Here is an 18,009-nt window from a genome sequence, read left to right on the forward strand (position 1 = left end):
ACCGGTATCCCCTTCCACTCATTTCTGAGCTCTTCGATAGACTTCGAGGTGCCAAGATCTTCACCAAATTGGATCTGAGAGGAGCTTACAACTTGATCCGAATTAGAGAGGGTGACGAGTGGAAGACCACCTTCAACACGCGGGATGGCCATTTTGAATATCTGGTGATGCCCTTCGGTCTCTGCAATGCACCTGCCGTATTTCAAGAATTCGTCAATGACATTTTTAGAGATTTGCTTTACACCTGCGTGGTAGTATACCTTGACGACATTCTCATTTTCTCTTCAAACCTTGATCTACACCGGGTACATGTACGCCAAGTTCTGTCTCGCCTCAGAAAAAAACGCCTCTACGCTAAGATCGAGAAGTGCCTCTTCCAGCAGTCCAGTCTGCCCTTCCTAGGGTACATCATTTCCACCCTCTGGACTTCGTGTCTCTGGACTTCGTGCCATTCTAAGATATTTGGGTTTCGCCAATTATTACAGGCAATTCATTCCGCACTTCTCCACCCTGGTGTCTCCTAAGGGGCTAATCCAAAATCCTGGCCTTCTCAGGCTGAAGAGGCCTTCCAGTCCCTGAAGGCCGCTTTCGCCTCCACACCGGTACTTTCCAGACCTGACCCCGCTAAGCCTTTTTCTTTAGAAGTGGATGCCTCCTCCGTAGGAGCCGGAGCTGTTCTCACTCAGAAATCATCTAGGGGCAAGACCTTAACTTGCGGCTATTTCTCTAAGACCTTCACCCCAGCTAAGAGAAACTACTCTATTGGAGACAGGAAGTGGTTGGCCATCAAATTGGCACTCGAAGAGTGGAGGCATCTTCTCGAGGGCTCCATTCATCCTTTTTGCATTTACACGGACCACAAAAATCTTGCCTGTCTCCAGCCCGCACAGAGGCTAAACCCACGACAAGCTCGCTGGTGCCTGTTCTTTGCTCGCGTCAACTTTGAGATCCACTTCCGTCCAGCGAGCAAGAACATCAGGGCAGATGCTCTCTTCCGCTCTTCAGATGTAGTGGGTGAAGAGGTTACTCCACAGCATATAATTCCACCTGAGCACCTTATTGCCGTGGCACCTGTGGATCTTCGTCTTCTTCCTCCTGGCAAATCCTATGTACCTCCTAGCCAACAGTTGGAAGTCCTTAAGTGGGGGCATTATTCCTTGCTGGCGGGTCATCCAGGTGTTCAACAGACCCTTCAACTAATCTCCCGAAGATATTGGTGGCCTACTATGGCTAAGGACGTGTGAGTTTGTTCAAGCCTTTACAGTCTGCGCACGGGACAAGTCGCCTCATCAGAAGCCGGCTGGGCTGCTCCAACCTCTCCCTGTCCCTGAGACCCCCTTGGTCTCACATCGCCATGGACTTTGTGACTGACCTTCCTCCTTCCCAGGGTATGACGATCATTTGGGTCGTTGTTGACCGTTTCTCTAAAATAGCACACTTTGTACCCCTACCAGGATTATCTTCTGTGCCTCTGCTGGCGAAACATTTTTTCCTGCACATTTTCCGCCTTCATGGTCTTCCTCTGCATATTGTTTCTGATCGTGGGGTGCAATTTGTTTCTAAATTCTGGAGAGCTCTTTGTGGACGCGTGAACCAAGTCTTGGGGGAATATCTACGCCATTTTGCATCTTCACGTCATGATGTCCTTGCCGGATCTTCGTGCCTTGTGCCAAGAGAAAGCGTTCCATGTTATAAAGTGTTTCCCTGCCTGTTGCCGACCCTTGCCCGTGACCACCGCCTCTGAATCCGTGCTGCCTGCCTAGACCTGTTGCTAGTGACTACTGCTTCTGATCCTGTGCCGCCTGCCCTGACCTTTGCTACGTCTGACTACGCTTCTGCCTGTTCCTCCTGCACCGCGCTTATCTCAGCATCCAGAGGAGTTGAGTCGATATCTGGTGGAACGACCTGGGGGCTACCTGCCGCAGCAAGACCATCCCGCTTTGTGGCGGGCTCTGGTAAAGACCAGTAGCTCCTTAGATTCCATTCCCCGGGTACGGCCCACGCCATCACTCCTCTGGTCCAGTGAATCCCCCTCCAGTCACCTATCCAGACCGTTACAGTCCTTTACAGAACATGGTTTTGATTCTGTCCCACATTTAAAGGGGTTATCCACCATAAGGGGATTTTAGTACGTACCTGGCAGACAGTAATGGACATGCTTAGGAAGTATCTGTGCTTGTCTTGGGGCTAAATGGCTATGTTGTGAGATTACCAGAACACTGTGGCTAGCTTTTTTTGTGAACTGGTATTTCCTGTTTGAGTTCACTTCTTTGCCTACAAATCTCAGAATTCCATTGTCCTCTCTCCCACACATCAGCCACCCCACCCATTTAAACATAAATTAGCTGCATCCATTCAAAAGACCTGTGGTTTTCAATCAGGGTGCCTACAGCTGTTGCAAAAATGCAATTAGTTGCAGGTTGATCTCTCCTACCAAGCGATCGCTCCACCCATTGAAGCAGACAGGCTCCCTTTCATCAGCTGAATAGTGATGTCAAGTCTTGGCCTCATTGCAACCTGGGAAAAATCTGAGACAACAGTCATTTTGTATGCTGTTAAAAATAAATATTGCGGTTAAAATCACAGAAGAATTGTGAGAAAACCGTCACACACACAGGTACAGACACTATATTATGAACTACACTAACTTTACAGCCCCTGTAGTGTACTCAAATAAAAATAAAAAATTCCTGCAATACCCCTTTAACCATATATTTCTGGGGTTAAACCAGGGCACGATAGGGTGCTACCATACAGAGCCAAAAAAACTGCATTTCAAATTATGCTTGTGCTTATGTACCTCAAATCCCCAATGGCCGAAGGTCCTCTCTAAGAAAAACTTGTTATTATTATAATCAGGAGTTACCGTCACACACGATCAACCCTTTCATTGCCAGGAGTGGCTGCAATAAATTAGAGAATTCCCCAGAGGCAGGAGGCCTAGTTAGAGCCAAATCCTCTCAACATGATAATGAGATTGCAAGCGTAATTAGCTATTCTCTAAGCTGTAATTAAACCACCATCCTTGGCTATTCCTTCCAATAAAACGCCAGCAATGTGCAAACTGTCTGCACTTTTCTTATTTTATATCTTACTTGTTTAGTAGAAGAAGTTTTCATCTCTTAATGAATATTCAGTAGAGATCCGTGACCATAAATTTCAACAGGTCACACACTCAACAAAGCATACTTTCCATCTTCTGCAAATTGAGATGTGTTCACAGTCTGTCCTTCCGTTTATTTAAAGGGGTACTCCGCCCCTAGACATGTTATCCCCTATCCAAAGGATGGGGGATAAGATGTCAGATCGCGTGGGTCCCGCCGCTGGGGACCCCCGGGATCTCCGCTGCAGCACCCTGCTTTCATTACTGCTCAGAGCAAACTCGCTCTGTGCGTAATGACAGGCGATATAGGGGCCGGAGCATCGTTACGTCATGGCTCCACCCCTTGTGATGTCACGGCCCGCCCCCTTAATGCAAGTCTATGGGGGTGGGCTTGACGGCCACCACGCCCCTCGCATAGACTGTTATTGAGGGGGTGAGCCGTGATGTCACAAGGAGGCGGAGCCATGATGTAACAATGCTCCGGCCCATATATTGCCCGTCATTATGCACAGAGCGAGTTTGCTCTGTGCAGGAATGAAAGCGGGGTGCTGCAGCGGAAATCCCGTGGGTCCCCAGCGGCGGGACACACGCGATCTGACATCTTATCCCCTATCCTTTTCATAGGGGATAAGATGTCTAGGGGCGGAGTACCCCTTTAAGCTCCTTTTATGGACTGTGTGCTACACACTTTTCATTCTATTTCATTATTGGATAGACCTTATTCTAGAAGATCACCTTAGAAATATTAGTAACGTGGTGCATTATTTGCCTTATCACAGACAAGTGTTTCCCAGTGGATTACCCCATGAGTTCACAATAGTGATGACGTTGTTAATAAAGAAGCAGACAACTGATGAAGACTGGTATCTATTTCAAATCAATGACCAACAGGGATACCCACAGGTACTATGAATCTTGTCCATGACCTACTAAGATTTTTCACCCTTACCTTTTCCTTACCTTTTTCTTTGGTTTAGTTAAGTATTCCAGTTTCTAATGGAACCAGGTAGACACACTATGGGGACCATGCAAAAATCTTCATTTACATTGTCCACACATAGACAAACACAGTAAATACATCTTCTGGCAAAGTGCCACGAAATCTTCAAGTTGTGAAAAGCTGGTCATTTCATGCCATAGTTTTAGACATAAGTTAAGAATCAAAATTAATTGAAATAAGAATGTATTTTATGTTAAGTTTTGTTTATCATGGGAACATTTTACAATCTGTGCATGTTCCAATAACATTTTGTAGTCAGGTTCAGGTGGTGCATTTTAGTGTCCCTGTTACATCCACAACACCTATACTTTTTTTTATAGTTCTACTGAACCAGACTAAGATGATTATTGAACCATAGACATTCTGTTCAGTAGAACTGCAGGTGGTCTGTATTGCCTTGCATTGATCTGAATTTAAAAAAACAGCAGATTTCATCCCTTTTTGTAAATAATGTTTTTCTTGGAAGTGACATTCACTCAAGCTCTTCATGTCAATCTTCTGTAGCTCTCTTTAGGTATCAATGGCAAGGACAGAAGCCTTGATTTCCGTGCCGGCGGTCGTGACGTAGAATATGTGGGTTGCACATTCACTGGACATGGAGTGTATTCTTTGTTTGACAACCAATGGCACAAGATTGTATTGAGTGTACAGGAGAGGGTGGTGTCCATTCATATTGACTGCAGCTTTATATCAAGTAAACCTATTGAGCCCAGGAAGCCTATAAACAATCAAGGCCATACTTTTATTGGGCTGGACATGGTCAAAGGAGAACCAGTACATGTAAGTTTTACTATAGATGAACCATAGCAGCTATGTTTTCATTGTAGAATTGTAAGTCTTCTTAGCTTAATTCTTTTTATCTATTTTTCATGTAGTTTGACATCCAGAAATTCCTTATATACTGTGATCCCCAAATGGCAATGCAAGAAGGTTGTTGTGAGATCCTCCCTGCAGGTGTAAGTTGGAGATTTACTATTTTTTTTATGTAGGATTCACATATAGATTCACCATCCTAAACCCTGTAAAACATCCTTAGTGGCTTTATGGTAGAAAGCAAACACCACAACAACAAATTGAAGGATATTCCAATGTGGAACCATGCTTACAGGATTCCACTTAAAATTCAATGATACCATTATCATGTGACTCATCTTTTTGCAAAGATGGATCACATCTGCATAGTATGTTGTGTACATTGTAATAGCATAATTACTCAATGACAAACCAAAGCCTCCTGAGTCTTTTCCGGTATAGAAAGCAAGTTTCCGCATGAGTGCCCAGTCTGAACTGACATATTGGCACAGAGGTTCACTGCTAATAACAATACATGTTTCAGAGATTGGGCAGTGTTCTGGGTTGTCTGTTAGAACCTTCACCCACAACGGTCCAGTAAATTCTGATGACATTAATACATCTCTGTTAAGAGATAGTAATTGTGCTAAAGGGTAAACTGTTAACTGAGAGCAGTGGACCATAGTAAGTTCAGTAAACATATACATTGCTAAATAAATTAAATCATATTATCCTCTTCCGTTTATACAATCTAATACAGTGCAACCCTGAGGCTTCAAAGACAAGACGCAATGTAGAGGGGGTTGAAAATGCACCGAACACCAACTTGATTGAAATCCCTACCAAATCCAAGCAACAGAGTTACACAAGATGCTTCTGTCTAGAGGATTCTTTGAGTAAAATGGTAAGAATAAGAATTTAATCACCTCAATATTAGACATATGAATATCAGAATTTCATAGCTGTCATAATGTATGTATAAATGTATATATCATGTTTAATGCATACAAATTTTAATCTGGCAATCGCACAACCATATGTTGCACCAGATTATCAAGTAGTCCCAGTTACTGGACATTCTTAGAATACTATATAAAACTCAAAAAAATGAGAACTTTCAGTAAAACAACTACTTTTAAATATATACTCAACATTTGCTACAATTATTCTGCGATCAGTCTTCTCTTTTTGCTCTGGTTAGGTTTCAAGTTATATTGCAGTTCTAAATACAAGTACCTGCTTATTAGTTAGGTCAGACTAAAGGGGTATTCTGGACTGTTAATTTTATATTTAAAAGTACTCCTGATTGGATGATAAAGAGAAAAAAAAACATACTCACCTGCTCCTGATTTCCCACTGGTGCAGCTCCTGGTTGCCCAACACTCTCTTCTTCCCTTAACAAGTAGGAAGTAGGAAATGCCCACTCAGCCAATCACTATCAACTATTTCCTATGTGTCAAGGGTAGAGAAGAAGTGCTGGACATCTAGAAGCTGCACCAGTGGGAAATCAGGAGCAGGACATGAGCAGGTGAGTATGTGTTTTTTTTTTCTTTTTATCATCCTACCAGGAGTAGTTTTAAATATAAAATTTACTGTCCAGAATATCCTTTTAAAGAAAAAATAAATCTTAATACTTAATGTCAGAACAAAAGCGAAGAGTTGGCTTATATAAAGCTCTTAATACTGTGTAAAAGTGAGTGGGAGATGATGGAGAAGCCTTCCAGACAGAAATCTGGATAAATAATATTGCAGTTATCCAACTTTAGCCAGCTTATGTAGGAGAGGCCTGACAACAGTAACTAAAGTTGTCTAGGATTACATAACTCATACTCATTTATGGCATGCTGCTCCAAAAGAGAGGATTCAACCAATGGTAGCCCAGTTTCACCTAATTTGAGGGCTGCTATAACATCTCTCTTGTGCACAGTGATTGTGTATTGATTTCAGAAGGTCAAAATAGTTTCTATTTTCTCTGCAAATTAACATCTATGGAGGTTTTAATGGGGTAGAATAAGTAGAAATAAAGAGGTAGTATGATTAGAAATAAAAGCGGTAATATGGTTTTGAAACCTGTTTAAAGGGGTACGCCACTGCAAAACATTGTACCAGAGTAAAAGTTAAAAATATTTGTAATTTACTTCTATTAAAAAATCTTAATCCTTCCAGCACTGCACAGTATCAGCTGCTGTATGCTCCACAGGAAGTTATTTTCTTTTTTAATTTATTTTCTGTCTGACCACAGTGCTCACTGCTGACACTCTTTTTATTATAAAAATACAAAACTTATCCAATACAACAAAAAACAAGCTTAACCAGCTATAATATAAATCAAAAACAAAACCCTGCCTAACCGGCCAGCCCAGCTTTACAAAGCAAAAAGAAAACAAACAAACAAAAACACACTGACACACATACCAAAAATGAACATAAAAACAGCACAACTTGGCTTAAACATAAACATAAAATTAGCACTACCTGGCTGTAACTCAAACCATCCATACTCGGGGGGGGGTAAAAAATAAAAAAATAAATAAATAAATAAATAATAATTATAAAAATAAAGAAATAAATAAATAAAAATAAACAGCACAACTTGGCTTAAACATAAACATAAAATTAGCACTACCCGGCTGTGACTCAAAACCATCCATACTCGGGAAACAAAACAAAAGGGGAAAATAAATAAATAAAAAATATAAAAATTAAAAATCTAAATAAATAAACAAAAACACATAACACAACAACTGGTCCGACTGCCATAACTATAATATGAGACAATATAAAACGATGTAGATACAAAACCAAATAGATACAAAATCACTAATAGAAATTAATAAATTATAGTATATAAACATAAATATATGCACCCTATTTACAGAAACCTACAACAAAAAGAAAAAAAAAAAAAATAAAAATAAATAAATAAATAAAAAAAAAAAAAAAAAATACAGGAAATCCCTACACTCGAACTGTGCCCTCACCCACACCACCCCTCCTGCACATGGGTCAGAGTCCATACCGTTCCTCTACAGTTTACAAAGTTCTGTCCTTAACTGACCCATGTCAGGTCCCCCAAAAACACGAAAACACACCACCACCCACAAATACACCCTCCCCACCTAGCACTCCACCCAACCAACTTATACACAAACTTATACATACTAACTAACAGACACTGAACCACAACCCACTTTAGGCCCAAGTTTGGTCGCCTGTAAGCCCTTCATGCCATATCAGCTTAAAACAAAACAAAAAAGCTAGCGTGCACATGCATTAGCCCACCACCAGAAAGAAGGATGGCAGACTTGATACACCAAAATAATTTTTAACTCTTTTCCTAACTCCCCCTACAATTCTCCCTAATTCTATCCCTCCATTAAAGCTAACCCTACTCTCACCCTATCTCTATCCCTATCACACTTCCCCTATCCAAAATAAAGGTACTCTACCCAAAAGATCTAGTACCTAGGGCACATCAAAAGAAAACCCTCTCCACAGGAGAGAAGCCCTACTGGTACCAAGACTGCCATACTCCAAAGACCTGATCTTCCCGAGGTCACCGGTGATATTCCTACAGACCTCCACCTCGGAGAGGATTTTCTGCTGGGTCGACACTAAACACCGTGCATTCCACGTGTAGTACCTAACCACTAAACTAACTAAGAATAAAGTGCCCCGGTCTCGGCCACCCAGTGTCCTGAATGCCCCATAAGCCCACTCCGGATAGGTAAGGCCGGCAAGTTGACTCCAGCCGATGGAAGCGCCCACCCGGTTGTAAACCCCTATATTAAAGGGACAATGAAGCAGGAAATGGTCCATGCTTTCCAGCGTGTCCCCACACTCTTCTCGGGGACATCCCCGGTCATCAGAGTTCCTGCACTTCAGGTTGTCCCTTACATATAGCTTCCCCTGAAAGCAGCGCCAGGCCAAGTCCCAAAACTTCTGGGGGATCCTTTTCATGTTTAAAAGGTACAACCCCACCCTCAGATCCCGACCTGGGCAGTCCCTGAGTGCCAGAGGCTTCTGGAAGTGGGTCAACAGAACCCGTTTGTCAAGGAACTGCCTTGACTGGGTCCTGATCTCCCACACTCCCAGACCCCACCGACGTATCGCCTTCAGAGTCGGGGTAGCGTAAGCCGGAAGATATCCATGGGGCGTACGGAGGTCCTTCACTTGCCCTCCTGTCTCCCATTCCTGGAAGAAAGGCCGAAACCATTCCCTGCAGGAGAGTACCCACGGAGGAGCCCTCTCTGACCAGAGGTTTGAGATGTTAGCTTTTAAAAAGGTGTTTGTTAAGAACACCACAGGGTTTACCATAGATAAACCCCCTAGTCTCCTCGTGCGGTACGTAACCTCCCTCTTGACTAGGTTCATCCTGTTCCCCCATAACAGTTGAAAAAACAGGCTGTAGATCCTAGTGTAGTAAGCCTCTGGCAAGATACATACGCTGCCCAGATAGATAAACAAGGGGAGCAGGTACGATTTGATCAGGTGTACCCTTTCCCTGAGGGTCAAAGACCAACCCTTCCACTGGTCCACCTTCTGAGTGGCATCCTGGAGCTTACCATCCCAGTTTTTGGTGGGATAATCATCCTGGCCAAATGTGATGCCTAAGACTTTTGCTGATTCTTGGGGCCCTGGAAGGGTGTCCGGGAGATCAAACGTGGGATCCCCCCCTCCCAGCCAGAGACTCTCACACTTATCCCGGTTGATCTTAGACCCGGATGCCTCCGAGTAGCGTTCCACCTCCGACATCACCACATCAACCCCCTCTCTCGAGGAGACGAAAATAGTGACATCGTCGGCGTACGCCACTACCCCCTGGATGGCCCCCGGCTCCGCCAAACTCATCCCGACTCCCACCAACGGTCCGCAACTCACCCTCCTAAGGAAGGGATCGATCGCGAACACATATAACAGCGGGCTCAAAGGACAACCCTGACGGACTCCAGACCCCACTCCAAAAGAGTGGCCAGACCACCCGTTCACCAGTGGGAAACTCTCTGCCCCTGCATACAAGATCTTAAGCCAATTAACAAAAGTACTCGGTAAGCCATATCTCAGGAGGACGGACCAGAGGTACTCGTGGTTCACCCGATCAAATGCTTTGGCCTGATCCAAGGACAGCAAGTACCCCTTCCAGAAACCCGCACTACTCCGCTCCACTGCCTCCCTGACACTAAGGACAGCACTTAAGGTGCTTCGGCCTGGAACAGTGCAGTGCTGGGCCTCCGAAAGGAGCCGGGGTGCAAACTTCACCAGCCGATTAAACAGTATCTTGGCCAGAAGCTTCCTGTCCGTATTGAGAAGAGCTATGGGTCTCCAATTCTCAATACGGCTGGGATCTTTACCCTTTGAGAGAAGAATCAGGGCTGACCTCCTCATTGACTTTGGCAGAGTGCCCGAGGAGAGACACTCATTGAATACCTCAGTCAAGAGGGGAGCTAAAGACTCCTTAAAGGTCCTGTACCACTCAGATGTTAAGCCATCCGGACCTGGTGACTTCTTGGGGGCAAGCCCCTCGATCGCCAGTCTCACTTCCTCTTCCCTGATCTCTTCTGCCAAAACGCCAAGAGAGGGGTCTACCCCTGGCTCAGGAATGGTTTCAGCCAGGAAACCCGACATCACATCCCGATCCAGATCCTTCCTTCCCAAGAGGTGAGAGTAGAAGGATCTGACGATCTCCAAGATCCCTGATCTGGACCGATTCAGAGATCCTGTACTATCAATCAGTCCTGAAATGACTTTACTACTCACTGACATCTTACAGTTTCTGTAAGGGTCGGGCGAGCGGTACTTCCCGAAATCCCTCTCAAAAACCAAAGATGCGTGCCTATCGTACTGACACCTCATCAGCAAGGACTTCACTCTGGAGATATCCTCTTGGCTACCTCCAGTCGAGACAAGAAGCTCGAGTTTCCTCCTCAGACCCTGATACAGGCGATACCTGTTCAGGGACCTGAGGCTCGAGAGCTGGCGGAAGAACCCCGCAACCCGCTTCTTGAATATCTCCCACCACTCTGACTTACTACTACATAGGCCCAGTAAAGGTACCTGACTCTGAAGAAAATCCTCAAAGGACTGTCTTATCTCCGCTTCCTCCAGGAGGGACGAATTCAGCTTCCAATAACCTTTTCCCATCCGGGGGGTTTCTGAAACATTCAGGGAAAACAAAATCATACAGTGATCGGAGAACTCCACCTCAACCACGGACACTGCAGAAGAGACGGCTTCCTCCTTTAAATAAAACCTATCTATCCTAGACCTGCGACTACCTTGATGATAGGTGAAACCCGCTTGGCCCGAGGGGCTCCGGATGTGGGCATCCTCTAGGCGAGCTTCTCTAGCTATGCTAATCAGCGCCACACTATCGCAAGTCAGCGGACTATTGGAGCCTCTCCTATCTTGGGACCTCGTGACATTATTGAAGTCCCCTCCAAAGATCACCTGCCGACTCGTAAAAAGAAAGGGCTTAATCCTCATAAAGAGATCTTTACGGCCCCGCTTACTTTGCGGGGCGTAGATGTTAATGAGCCGGAGCTCTTGTCCCTTCATGAAGACATCTAAGATCAGGCACCTCCCCATTTCTAATTCAATAACCCGTCGGCATTCAACAGGAGCGGTAAAAAGGACCGCCACCCCACTATACGGCTCAGCCGCAAGAGACCAGTGGGAGGGACCGCGCCTCCACTCTCTTCTGGCTTTTACCAGAGAGGCTAGATCTGACAACCTGGTCTCCTGTAAAAAGAAAATGTCGGCTTCAACGCGGCCAAGAAAATCAAAGGCTGCGAATCTAGCCGTATCCGACTTTATGCTGGCACAATTAATAGATGCCAGCGTCAATGGGGTGAGTGCCGCCATACAGGGTGATTAAATTAGACGGCCACACCCTTTACTTTTGTTTTCCCTTCTTTTTTGCCCCCTCATCCCCCGAAGAAGACGAGAGGGCAGGACCACTCTTGGATCTTTTTTTCGATTCAGATAGATCCATATTATCCCCGTCTCCGTCCGGCCCCGGTCTAGCCCTGCCCTCTGAGGAAGGTGCCTCAATAGGACAGGGCCCAGTTCCTCCCAGAGGCTCTTTCTCCCTAGGCACCTCGCCCTCACCCTCCCCAGCCAAGGAGGGGGAGGAGATGGTATCGAGGACGAGGTACCGGTTTGACAGGTCAACCAGAGGGGGGGCAGTCAGGCTTCCGTTTTGAACCTGGCCCGTAGTACAAGGAACAGAGGGCTCTGACCTCTTCTTTCTCCCTTTCCTTTTGCCCTTGTCTTTCTTTTTAGGCCTCTCCCCACTCTCCTCATCCACACTTTCATAGTGGGAGGAATCGGAAGGGTCGGCCATATTGCCTTCCTCTCTGTGAAGCCTCCTGATCTCCCCATCCAGCACATCCTCCTCCAGGGCTTCAGCGGTTACAGGGCCGCATTCAGGAGCAGAGGCCAGAGCTACCCCCGTCACCTGGGCACTCTCCAGCTCCCTACTCCTTCTACGATTTTCCTCCCGCCTTAGTTTAGCGGGGCCCTTTTTCCTCCTCACGAGCCCTGTTGCACCCCCATCCCTGCCCATACCCTCCCCGGCCGAGGCAACTTCACAGCTCTCCTCAGCCGGAGCGGCCGCTGCACGGGCGAAGGCGCTAGGACAACGGCTAAATGGGTGCCCAAGGACACCACACAGGTGGCACCGGATCTGCCTACAGGATGCGGCCAGATGTCCCACCCCACCACACAAAGCGCAGACCTGTACAGTACAGGCTGCACTAAAGTGGGTGGGGCTGCCACACCTGTGACAGACCTTAGGCTGCCCCTGGTAGAAGACCTGGATCCTATCACGTCCAAGGAAGGCGGCTGACGGAATGTGGGCAACCGTACTCCCTGAACGCTTGAGTTTGACGGAAAACGTCCAGGCCCCGGACCAGATCCCGTGCTCATCCAAGTTTTTCTTGGGCATGTCCGTCACATCCCCATACCGTCCGAGCCAGGTCATGATGTCATAACAAGAAAGTGACTCGTTACGGGTCAAAACGGTCACCTTCTTGACAGCATTCTGACGGGAAATCGCCTTTACGGCGAAATCCCGCCAGCCGGGCTCGTTTTTTGCCACTTCGTAATTCGACCAGAAGAGTTCGAGCCCCTCCGGCCGAACGAAACTGACGTCAAACTCAGACGATCCGTAGGGGTGAATCAGGGCAAAGATGTCACTCGCCCTGAATTCCATCTGAAGGAGGAGCTCAACCACTTTAGCGCGAGGTGGGCACGCATCCTCGCCCCTCCAAATCAGACGGACCACATTCCTACGGTTATTGTCCTGCCCGGTTGTCGGGAGGGACCAGACCACCTCCCCATTCCGCTCTCGGAAAGCCCCCAAACCGTGCCTCTCTATCCAGAAAGACAGGTCGACCTCACCCCTTCCCTCTACCTGGATCGACCTGTCACCCCTGCGTAGAGCCTCCAGGAGGCGCTGTTGCAAATGGCCCCCAGGGCCGGACGGAGACGGGGACCCCCCTGAACCCCCGGCAGCGACATTAGCATAGCTCCTGGGAGCAGTCACTGCCGGGGGGGCAGCCGGACCAGACCCAGAGCCAGAACCACTTACAACACCATTCACACCACAACTCTCAACCTCTTTATTTCCAGCCATACTATTACCACTCCCATCAACATTCACTCCACTGACACTTCCACATACACTCCTCTCACCCACAACACTACTACACCCATCAATATCACATCCTACATTCTTGTCCTGACTAACAAATTCTGGGCTGGCTGGGACTTGTAGTATGGCTGGCTTTAGTAAAGCCCTTTGTGCTGGCTTAGCCGCTGCTGGGGTCGACGCCGATGGCTTCTCCTTCATGGCTGCTATCACATCCTGATTCTGGGACTGCCCCACCGGGCGCACCCCAGCTCCTCCCACAGCGCCAGCACCTGCTTCACCCGACTTCACAGGCTCTGTGGATAATCCCGGCGCCCGGACACTCCCCCCCCTCACAGGGGAGTGCCTTGCAGTGCCGGTAATGCCCACAGTACTCGGGGAACCGCCCCCCGAGCACCCAGGGGCATAACTCGCGCTGCCCACCATGAGCCCATCCTGCCCCTCCCTACCAGCAGGATGGGCGGGCTTCACATCTATTGCGTCTGCAGCTTTTACTGACGCCATGCTGTATCCCCCATGCTGGCTCCGTTCCACCACAGAAACGGAGTCTGGCAGTTTAGAGTAATGCAATAGGAGGGACCTATGAGTGGAGGGTAAATCCAATATTATTAACATTTGACCGCTAAGCGGTCACTAAGACCCTAAATTTCCCACCCAATATAAAACTTAACGTTTAATGAGCCGAGATTAAAATAACCTCACACATATTGATCCATGGTGCATTGATTGGCATGACACAGCATGCTATAGAAGTGAATTGAAAAAATAGACTGTGGCTGCAGTCCGCAGTCTATAGTGTGAGACAATTAAAAATCTAACACATTGCCCGCCCGCCCGACGTTTCGCCACAGGCTGTGGCTTTATCAAGGGCTAAGAGGCAAATGGCGTGCAAACAAGCCTTGCAGGGGTTTAAATAACCTCCTGTCTCTAACGTCATTAGAACATGTCACTTCCTGTATTAACATGACATCTCATTGGTTACAATCATATGCAGACTAATGATTGACCGCTTCCTGGCCAATGAGTTTTAGACCAGGATGCATCTTGCTATATTCATTTGATTGACAGCATCCTTGACCAACCAGCTGAGAACAAACAAGCTTCTGAACTCCTCATTGGTGCCGGAAGCTGTATACGTATGTGCGCCATCGGTCCTGCGCTAACTAATAGCTTCCCGAACCTCCGATATAGGCGCATGCGCAGTACGGATGCGCAGAAAAACGTGCGCGAATACTTAGTCATATACAGGCACTGCTGGAAGCTGCGCGACAGGCATATGCGCCGGCACTTAGCCGATTTTTGACATATGATTCACTCATGGCTATTGTAATAGGGCTGTAATACACAATATAACCACTATTGTGAACAACGCGCCGGCACTTAGCCGATTTTTGACATATGATTCACTCATGGCTATTGTGATAGGGCTGTAATACACAATATAACCACTATTGTGAACAAGTGATAGGTTAATTCGAGAACACTAATAAGTTAGTATCTAGCAATATGGGACGGCCAACCTAGCAACGTAAGTATAAGATCAAAACAAGGAAATATTCATCGATAGAGGGAGGAGCAAATGCTCATCTATTCTGCATAGATGTAGTCATAATTAATTCATATCATCAACGGAAGTTTAATCATAAATATAATTAATAAAGGCTTATAACGGCTCTTCTATATAGTAACAATTGTAATAAGTGATTCCTGTCCTACAAGAAGGCTGCAAAGGTGAAGCCTTCATTCAGTCCATTTGGACTTTGGGATTTTAATCTCCAAATCCAACGGGCTTCTTCTTGAAGCAGTCTGGTGTTAAGATTGCCACGTCTCGGACCTAGTTTACACTGGGTAATGCCACAGAAACGTAATTCAAAGGGAGCATCATTGTGTACAGTCCTCATGTGCCTAGCAATTGGCGTATCTTGGTAGGTGTTAATAGTACTCATATGTTTTGAGATACGCCTACGCAATTGTTGAACTGTCTTTCCTACATAGATTTTAGGACAATTGCAAGTGGCTAGGTACACTACCCCCGTCGTTTGACAGGTGATGAAGTCCCTAATTTGATATTTCCGATTATCAATCGGATTAGAGAATTCTTTTGTACGTGGCATAAATTTGCAAAAATTGCACCGTCCACATGGATGTGATCCTTGAATTGATGATTTCAACCAACTGGATGCAGACTCCTCTGCATAAAAACTCCTAACTATTTGATTTTGAATATTGGGTCCTCTACGATAGGTTATAGAGGGGTGAGTAGAGATCACCTCCCTAAGGTCATTATCCACCTGTAATATAGGCCAATATTTCCTAAGTATATTCATGATTTTTTGATTGTGTTGATCAAAAGTTCCGATACACCTAATGATCTTTTGGCCACTATTATCTTTAGCCAATTTGTAATCACGTAATAATTCAGATCTTGGAGTAGCCCTGGCTCTGGCGAAGGCCTTGTGAAGGACTTTCTTAGGGTAACCTCTATTGGTGAAGCGTCTGTACAGGAGATCACATTCTTCTTGAAATTTAAGAGGATCAGAGCAATTCCTTTTGGCTCGTAGATATTGACTGATAGGGATACCTTTCTTCAATGGTACAGGATGATAGCTCTTCCAATTGAGAAAACTATTGGTTGACGTAGGTTTTCGATATATAGAAGTGTGAATGTGACCTAGTGAATCAATAGTGATAGTGAGGTCAAGAAAATGAAGAAATTTATCATGAATTTCAGAAGTAAAGTGCATATTAATATGATTAGTGTTAAGTGCTTGAACGAAGGATTGAAATAATTGTGTGGTGCTGTCCCAAAAAATCAATATATCATCTATATAACGACCCCAAAATAAAATGTGAGAGTTAAATTCTTGAAAAGTGTCAGAGAAAACGTGAGTGTCTTCCCACCACCCTAAGAATAAATTAGAATAATTCGGTGCACAAGGAGTGCCCATAGCAGTGCCCTTCAACTGAAAATAAAAGTGCCTATCGAAAAGGAAAAAATTGTGAGTAAGTAGAAAACGTAATAAGGTCAAAACAAATTTGTTGTGTGCTGTGTACTGAAGACCTTTAGTAGTTAGGAAATGTTGTACAGCATGAAGTCCCTGTTCATGTTGGATGTTTGTATAGAGAGATTCCACATCCAAACTAGCTATAAGGGTGCCTGGAGGGAATGTGATCTCCTGTAATTTCCTCACAGTGTCCTTGGTATCCTTAATAAAGGACGGAAGAGAGGAAACAAAAGGGGCCAAGAACTGATCTACATAGTGACTGATATTTTGTGTAATATTGTCACACCCTGAGACAATAGGTCTGCCAGGGATAGGGGAACTCCGTTTGTGCACCTTAGGAAGGGCGTAGAAAGTGGCTATTGTTGGCGATGGATTAAAGAGATATTTGAATTCTTCTTCTGTTATCAATTGGTCTATTCTTGCCTCTTGTAGAATTGTACGTAAATTCTGGTTAAACTCCTGAAGTGGGTTATGGTCAAGTTTACGATAAGTATCTTTATCATTCAACAGTCTCATCACCATAGCCTTATAATAACTTTTATCCATCAGGACGATGTTTCCTCCTTTATCAGAAGGTTTGCAAACAATCTCATTATTATGTTGTATTTCATCAAGTGCTCGGATTTCTTCCGTAGATAAGTTAGATGGAATATGGGGAGTCCTTGACCTTAGGGAACTGATCTCGTGTGTAACCATCTTAACAAAAGTATCGATATTAGAGTATTGTGACAAGGATGGTGTAAAACTTGACTTAGGTTTAAGATTAGAGAAGGGAGCTTCAACTGAGACAATTCCTGTCTCACTTTCTTCTTCTAGCTGTTCTAGCATAGTAACAACTTGCTGATCTTGTTGTCTGTTTACAGCAGGATTGGTAACAAGGTTTTTGTGAAATTTGTGTAGGGCGAGCTTCCTGCCAAATAAATTTATATCTTTAGTCCAAGTAAAAATATTACAAGGTGGTGTAGGGGTGAATGATAACCCCTTTTGTAATACGGACAGATGGTGTTCATTCAGAACTAGGGATGACAGGTTACAAATTTGCAATTGGTCACTGGTAGCATCAGTTATTGTCTGGGAATTGGATTGTATCCCCATTTGTCGCGATCCCTCAGTTGGACCCCTGGTTCTAAAAAAAGGTGAGGGGGATTCTGTGGTAATCCTCCCATATGAGTAATCGTTGGAATGCCAGGTGCCCGTGGGGCAGCTGTTGTTGCTGTAGGACCAGGTATCACTGGGGTCATATGTACCTCTGCAGGATTGGGTAAGGCAGAGGATAAAAATCCATGTGAGTGCATGGAGGGATGGCCACCTCCTTGAGTAGTATGAGGTGGGCATGGTTGTGAATGGCCTTGTGGTCTAGGGGTGTTCTCAGATTTAAAAGTACCAGTATTTTTTCTGTAGGGTTGACGTCTCTTATTGCTCCTAGATCGCGATCTGGGGTGAAACCTCTTAGGGCCAC

The 18,009-nt window shown here is 45.5% G+C and overlaps 1 protein-coding gene across 1 annotated transcript in view; it reads left to right on the forward strand.

Moving 5' to 3' along the window:
• Window positions 1–18,009, forward strand: part of COL16A1 (collagen type XVI alpha 1 chain) — a 220,089-nt gene that overhangs the window by 41,365 nt on the left and 160,715 nt on the right. Inside the window, exons 5-8 of the mRNA XM_056556974.1 lie at window positions 3,883–4,006; window positions 4,608–4,883; window positions 4,979–5,059; window positions 5,656–5,799. Coding sequence (XP_056412949.1) covers window positions 3,883–4,006; window positions 4,608–4,883; window positions 4,979–5,059; window positions 5,656–5,799 — 625 coding nt within the window. The remainder of the gene's footprint in view (window positions 1–3,882; window positions 4,007–4,607; window positions 4,884–4,978; window positions 5,060–5,655; window positions 5,800–18,009) is intronic.

This window comes from Hyla sarda, chromosome 2 (assembly GCF_029499605.1).
Source record: "Hyla sarda isolate aHylSar1 chromosome 2, aHylSar1.hap1, whole genome shotgun sequence".
In the NCBI taxonomy this organism is placed as follows: Eukaryota; Metazoa; Chordata; class Amphibia; order Anura; family Hylidae; genus Hyla; species Hyla sarda.